Source organism: Ochotona princeps, chromosome 32 (genome assembly GCF_030435755.1).
Source record: "Ochotona princeps isolate mOchPri1 chromosome 32, mOchPri1.hap1, whole genome shotgun sequence".
NCBI classification, from domain to species: Eukaryota; Metazoa; Chordata; class Mammalia; order Lagomorpha; family Ochotonidae; genus Ochotona; species Ochotona princeps.
In genome coordinates this window covers 14,341,962-14,349,571 of record NC_080863.1, presented here as the reverse complement: position 1 = coordinate 14,349,571, position 7,610 = coordinate 14,341,962, and the positions used below count along the sequence as shown (strand labels likewise).

Genomic DNA, 7,610 nt, shown 5'->3' with positions numbered 1-7,610 from the left:
GTTTTGGCACTGGAAGAGCTGTGCTGCTGCGTCGGGCAGTTGCCATTCACCACCTCACTGAGTTCCCCAAGAGTCATAGCCGATTTCACATATATGTGCTGCCAGAGCACTTGGTTTCCATGGCAGCGGGAAATGGCTTGGGCGCTGAACTTGTGTTTGGCTGTGGAGTTTTGAGCGCCTTGAGTGAGGAGCTCCATGTTAGTTTAGTGTGGGTGCTCAAGCTGCTTGATTCCATCACACTGGGCTCAATGGGCATTGGACCGGAAGTGACCAAACAGGGTTTCCTAGATAGCTGCTAGCCAGCACAGCTGATGGTATGTGAAGTTCCTGAGCCAGGTGGAGTTGTTTTGGCACTGGAAGAGTTGTGCTGCTGCTTCGGGCAGTTGCCATTCACCACCTCACTGAGTTCCCCAAGAGTCATGGCCAATTTCAGTCATATGTGCTGTCAGAGCACTTGGTTTCCATGGCAGCGGGAAATGGCTTGTTAAACCCGAGTGGACAGGGGCCAGAGGCCCCTCACCCCCGGACGAATGGAGCCCTCCCCCAGACACGAGACATGAGACCAAGAGATGCAATCACGCATGAGGCAAGGTTTATTTCACACCGGCTCGTGGACGCTCCCGCGCGTTTTAGCAGGGAGTCGCGCCGAGCCGCACAAGCTGGGACTTTTTATTGGATATGGGAAGCAGGAAGAGGGGTTACAGAAGCAGATGCATAGTTACAGGGATCTCATTGGCACCTTTAAGTTACACAAGGCTATGATTGGTACAGGAGCTGCCCTTGCTCAAAGTAGTCTTCAAGAATGACTCAATGTTTGAGAAATGGAAACTTATCTTTCTTTTGTAAAAATGGAAACTTGGGAAACTGAAGCTTACTGTTCCTAGCTCTTGGAAAGCACCCAACGGCTCCTAGCTCTCTATCTTGCAAGGTCTTCTGCCGCTCCTTATCTCACAAGATCTTCTGCCTGCAGGCATCCTATTGACCCTTTTTCTGCTGAAGCTAAATTTGGGCTCTACATTTCCCCTTTTTCTTTTGGGCATGAGGCAAATCATTGACTCAAGTTGCTTGTTGTTCTGTCCTGAGTGTTTGATACTGGTTTGTTAGTATAGAAGTCTGGATCACTGACAATCTTTCTCTTATGAACCGTACTAGTCTATTGATAATATATGGCCCAATGGTTAGGAGTAAAAACAGAATGATGGGTGGTCCCAGTAGTGAAGAGATTAAGGTAGTCAGCCAGGGTGAGCGGTTAAACACTCCTTCGAACCAGCCCTGTTGGGCCTCAAATTCTCTCTGTCTCTGGTCTAGTCTTTTTCTCAGTTTATTTAATGTCTCAGTAACTATGCCTGTTTGATCCGTATAAAAACAACACTTTTCTTTTAGGGCTGCACACAATCCTCCTTCTTTTAGAAAAAGCAGGTCTAATCCTCGTCTATTTTGTAACACCACTTCAGATAAGGAAGTTAGAGAGTCCTTGAGGACCCGTACTGACTCTTCTAGAGCCCTTAAATCTTCATCCATTGCCTCATGGAGGAACTGAAGCTGGTCTGTACGGTGCAGGGCTGTTGCCCCGGTTTCTATGCCGGCTGCGACTCCTCCTGTTCCTAATAAAATGGCTAAGGTCAAGGAAACAGGCTCTCGTTTGATCCGGTTGGGATGCTCGTAGGCTGCAAGAATAGCATTGAAGGAATAGTAAGTCATCCTGGGCCACAATCGTATAAGCACACAAAAATCACTGGTAAGATTAAGAATCCTAGCTGAAACACAAGGAGTTAACCCGGTGTTACAAGCCCAATAGGTTCCTTCAGGTGGGGTCAAGTATTAATCTCCAGGTCTTACCTGGAGAGAGGCATTACAAAGACTCAGTCTCTTAGGTGTTTTACCAATACATAACTCTTTACTTGTGACCTCAGTCAGAGTCAGCTCATGATCCTTCACAGAGCAGGCTGGGGGAGGCGAAGAGTGGGTGGAAGGCTCTAGACTCACAGCGATGCCTTCATAATACGGAGGACTCGGGCTTAAACACAGCCAACAGTCTTTAGCACGATCGGGATCTGAAGCATTCAAAGCTAAATATGCCCCCTTGATTAATTTTAACAGGCGATTTCCGGTGCCTCCAGGAATAGGGGGTGAAGTAACAGCTATGCTAGGAGTGGAAGTGGGCGGTGCTGGAGGAGGCTCATGTAATCTGGAAGTGGGCGGTGCTGGAGGAGGCTCATGTAATCTGGATGGGCCCCTCTGATCTGCCAAAACGAAGTTCGGTCCAATGGACTGTGGGAGCCCTTGATTTAGGTGTAGTTTGATCTTGAAGAGAAGCCCTTGATCCTCCCCTGATTTGTACAGACGTAGTCCCCAGGTTTTACCTGTCAGCCAAGGCAAATGGCTTTTTTTTACCTTTGGCGGAGAAGGTGACATTTAATTGATTACAAGATGAGGGATTAAAGGTAGCCCTGGTTATTTGTATGTAGTCATTACTTGTCTTAGGTATCTAGTATCCTGTCCCCGTAGTTTTACAGCCCTAAGTTTTACAATAGTAGGACTCTGTTCCCCCACAAGCAGGGCGTCTGTGGTTCTCTCGAGGACACACACAAAAAGGTTCGTCTCGAAGGGACCGCCTGAGCAAGGGGTTATAACAGCGGGCTAGGTTAGGGAGAAAGCCCGAAGGGCCCCACCCTCTGAAATTGGAAGGGCAGAATGTCGAGGCTGAGGCAGGGTCTTTATCACTGGCACCCCAATTCTCTAGACTGGTCACTAGCTGGCAAAGATCAGGGTATAGATTTGGCCACCAAGTTCCTATGGGATGTCGGTCTGACTGTACCTCCCATGCTACCTTACCGGTAGCAGAAATCACCTGCCAAGTTTGTAATTGTGGCAGGTGAGGGCTACTGCATACAAAAGCAACGCAGAAAATTAGGCACGCGACAGTCTTATCTTTAAAGGGTTTTGAGTGCGCTGGACTTTCCATTGCGAAGGTGGAGTGTTGGCGTTCGGGGATTCGGGTCTGGTTGCCTTGACGTGAGAAGCGTGGATCCACGACGCAATCCCGTCTACCTTCAAAGCGGTGGGAGTGGTGAGAAGGACAGTGTAGGGTCCTTTCCAATGCGGTTCCAGCATCCTGGACTGATGTCGGCGAACCCAGACAGTGTCTCCAATCTTATAGGGGTGTGGCACCGTAGGGGATGTCTGGGCGTCCTGATAGGCAGCGGCCAGGGGCCCCCAGATGTCCTGGTGCACCAGTTGTAGCGCCCTCAGATGTGCCTGGAGTGGCGTCGCCTAGGAGACGAAGGCAGGCCCGTTGTCCGTCCCTATTATTTGTGGCATTCCATATCGTGGGAAGATTTCTTCTAGTAGTTTCTTAACCACCACATTGGCCGTCTCGTTCTTGGTGGGAAAGGCTTCTGCCCATCCTGAGAAGGTGTCTACAAAGACTAGAAGGTATTTGTAACCATACATCCCTGGCTTAATTTCAGTGAAGTCTATTTCCCAATGTTCTCCTGGTCTATGCCTTCTTAGTCTAGCTCCTAATGCCGGTTTTTCCCGGCTGGGGTTGACAAGGGTGCAGGCATTACAGTTATCAACAGTCTTCTGCAAGAGTGCCGTTTTACATGGGATGTAGGTGGCTACCTCTTCTCGTTGTAAAACTGACTTCATCTTCTTGACACCTAAATGAGTGAGTCTGTGAATTTGGTCAATCAACTGCTCGGCCACTGCGAGGGGCATCACACGTCTACCTTGATGAACCCAGACCTCTTCCTCTGGGTCGAAACTGGCCTGTAGTCCCTGGACTATATCCAGGTCCTGCTCTGAATATTCCCATTTGGGTTGGGCCTCTGGAGTCTCAGAGCAGGGATCTCTGGTGACTAGGACTTGAGGCCCCGTTGCTGCCTCTCGAGCCGTAGCGTCCGCTAAACGGTTTCCTTTCGCTACCAGGCTATCTCCTTTTTGATGTCCTGCACAGTGTATGATACTTAAGGCCTTTGGAAGAAACAAAGCTTTTAGCAGTTCAATAATTTCTTGTCTATTTTTAACAGTTTTTCCCTCAGACGTTAACAGTCCTCTCCTCCGGTATATTTCTTCATGAATGTGGGCAGTAGCAAAGGCGTATCTACTGTCTGTGTATACATTAAGTCTCTTACCTTCCGCCAATTGAAGGGCTTTCGTCAAGGCAATTAGCTCCGCTCGTTGGGCTGACGTCCCTTGCGGTAGGGCGCCAGCCCAAATCACCTGAGAATCGGTAGTCATCGCTGCTCCGGCCCTCCGTTCTCCATTGGCGATGAAGCTACTCCCATCTGTGAACCAGGTGAAATCTGCTCCCGACAGAGGCTGGTCCAGCAGGTCTGGTTGGGTGCCGTGAACTTCAGCCAGGACTTGCTGACAATCATGAGGATCGCTGGTGGCCTCATGGGGTGTTGGCAATAGGGTGGCAGGGTTGAGGGTAGTGACTGGCCCAAACCGAATTTTATCAGTATCCAACAGCATTGACTGGTAGTGAGTCAGTCTAGCATTGGATACCCATCTCTCCGGAGGCTGTCGAATGAGGGATTCAACAGCGTGGGGCGTCAACATAGTCAGGGGCTGCCCCAAGGTCAGTTTGGTGGTATCCTTAACAAGCACTGCCACTGAGGCCACGATCCTGAGACACGGGGGCCACCCAGCAGCCACTGGGTCCAGTTTCTTGGATAAGTAGGCGACAGGGCGCCTCCAAGGTCCAAGTCGTTGAGTAAGGACTCCCTTGTCATATCCCCCTCGTTTATTTAGGAAGAGTTCAAAGGGCTTGGTTAGATCAGGGAGTCCTAATGCCGGGGAAGAGAGAAATTCCTTTTTGATCCTGTCAAACGCCCCCTGCTGCTCTGGGGTCCATTCGAAGGGAGTCTCAGATTTTAGCAGTGGGTAAAGGGGGGCCGCCAATTCGGCGAACCCCGGGATCCACAATCGGCAGAACCCGGCGGTGCCAATGAATTCTCGCAATTGGCGGCGGTTCTGAGGCACGGGGATGTTGCAAATAGTTTCTTTCCGTGCCTCAGTTAGCCACCGTTGTCCTTCTTTTAGTTTGTAACCTAAGTAAGTCACTTCCTGTTGGCAAATCTGGGCCTTCTTGGCTGAGGCCCGATATCCCAAATGCCCCAATGTTTTTAAAAGAGTTCCTGTGCCCTCCTCGCATTTTTTTTTTTTTTGACGAGGCAGCTAAAAGTATGTCATCAACATACTGGAGAAGAATCAGATGGGGGTTTCTTACCCGATAGTCTGCGAGGTCTCAATGTAGCGCCTCGTTGAACAGAGTAGGGCTGTTCTTGAAGCCTTGAGGCAAACGAGTCCAAGTCAATTGTCCTGAGATACCCATTTCCGGGTCCTGCCATTCGAACGCGAACAAGGGCTGACTCTGGGGGCTCAGTCTTAAACAAAAGAAAGCGTCTTTTAAATCCAACACTGTATACCAAATATGAGTAGGTGGCAGGGTGCTGAGAAGATTATAAGGATTTGGCACTGTTGGGTGCATATCTTCGACCCTCTTATTAACCTCCCGTAGATCTTGCACAGGTCTAAAATCATTAGTACCAGGTTTCTTGACCGGCAGCAGAGGGGTGTTCCAAGGGAAACGGCAGGGAGTCAGAATTCCCTGATTTAGGAGTCTCTGGATGTGAGGTCGTATCCCCTCATGGGCCTCATGGGTCATTGGATATTGTCTCACTGCAATCGGCACCGCCGATGCCTTAACATTTATTATGAGGGGAGGTTGGTGCACGGCCATCCCCATTCTCTCAGTCTCTGTCCATGCCAATGGATATTTAGTCAGCCACATATTCTGAGAGTCGATAGCCATGGTCATTGAGTAGCCAGGTTTATCATACAATCGATATTCTTCTTCCAAGCTCAGAGTTAGGACCTGCAAGGGGGCTCCCTCTGGACCAGTAACTGTAGCCCCACCTTTTAAAAAATGTATTTGGGCTTTTAACTTTCCTAATAAGTCTCTTCCCAAGAGTGGGTATGGGCAATCGGGTACATGTAAAAACGAATGAGTAACTCTCCTTGATGTCAATTGTACTTTTCTCTCAGTGGTCCATCGGTATTGTTTTCCCCCAGTGGTCCTCTGCACCCATGCCGTTCGGTCACTTAGAGGCCCAGGTCTTTGATTGAGCACCGAGTGTTGAGCCCCTGTGTTTATTAAGAATGTTACCGGCTGCCCCCCTACTTGCAAGTTTACCCTGGGCTCAGGGGGAGGCTCCTGGCCCTGACTTTCCTAGTCTTCATCCAAAGCCAGAACTCGAGAAGGCTGGTTCACTTCTTTCCCTTGTTCCTTTGCTCTCAGTTTGGGGCAATTTCTGACCCAATGCCCCCTCTTTTTGCAATAGGCACACTGGCCTCGATGGTCTCTAGGTCTGCCCGTCTCCCGGCGCCTATCTGTTCTCCCTGCGCTTGAATTCCTGTTTTCTACTACTGTGGCCAAGAGCCGGCTAAATTCCTTATCGCGCTTTTTATCTCTCTCTTCTGCTTCTTTTCGCAACCTCTCCTCACGCAACTCTGCCTCTTTCTTAAGTCTCTCTTCTTTTTTTTTTTCAACTGTTTCTCTTTTATTGAAAATCTTCTCAGCCTCCTTTAATAAGTCAGTCAAGCTGTATCCTTGCAAATTTTCTAATCGCTGTAACTTATTCCGAATATCTGGCGCTGACTGCCAAATGAAGGCCATTGCCACATTTACTGCTTGCTCCTCGCTATCGGGATTAAATGGTGTGTACATGCGATAGGCTTCCTTTAATCTCTCTAAGAAACCCGTCGGGGTCTCCTCTGGCCCTTGAATCACCTGCTTTATCTGTGCCAAATTGGTCGGGCGTCGCCCGGCACTTCTGAGGCCCGCTATGAGAATCCAGCGATAAAGACGCAGGTGTCCCCTACCTTGGTTGGTGTGAAAATCCCAATCCGGACGCGTCAGAGGGAACGCCTCATCAATTTCATTGGGTAGCTGAGTGGGCCGGCCATCGTCCCCCGGAACATTTTTCCGGGCTTCCATGAACACCTGTTGCCTCTCCTCAGAGGTTAATAGGATCTGTAAAAGCTGCTGGCAATCATCCCACGTGGGCTGATGAGTCAACAGAATAGATTCAATCAACCCAGTCAGCGCAACGGGATTCTTGGAGAAAGGGGGGTTATTCTGTTTCCAATTATAAAGATCAGACGCAGAAAAAGGCCAATACTGCCAGGGACCCTCGGCGCCTCCCATCTGGCGCAACGGAAGGGTCACTGACACTTCTCCTGGAACAGCTTCCCTCCTCCCTCTCAGCCTGCCTGCCACGGGGGAGCTGGGCGGTGATCTGGTGGTGGTCTGCCTCCACTGGGGCAGACGGCTCCGGTCGCTCTGGGGCCCCTGGTGGAGGCTGAGCCGCCGCCTGTGGGGCGGCAGGCTGTGCAGGAGGGACCTGTAATGAAGGGGGTTTCTCATTCAGCAGATCAGCTAGTAAGGTGTCATCCTGAGGAAGGACCGCCTTAACGGAGCCTTTAACTACAGTGGGATATAAGGAGGAGACATTTCCCGATGGTCCGCTTACTCTCTCCTTTCCTGTTGGGAGAAATGGAGACACCCAGGAAGGGGGATTAGTGGCAAGGTTCTCCCACAC

At 50.0% G+C, this 7,610-nt stretch overlaps 1 protein-coding gene across 1 annotated transcript; it reads right to left on the bottom strand.

Annotated features, from left to right (window-relative positions):
* Positions 1–3,154: 3,154 nt before the first annotated feature.
* On the bottom strand, positions 3,155–7,216 carry LOC131478388 (uncharacterized). The gene is given in 3 exon segments (XM_058657443.1): positions 3,155–3,351; positions 3,354–5,172; positions 5,174–7,216. Coding segments are annotated over 3 exon segments (4,059 nt in total).
* Positions 7,217–7,610: the final 394 nt, after the last annotated feature.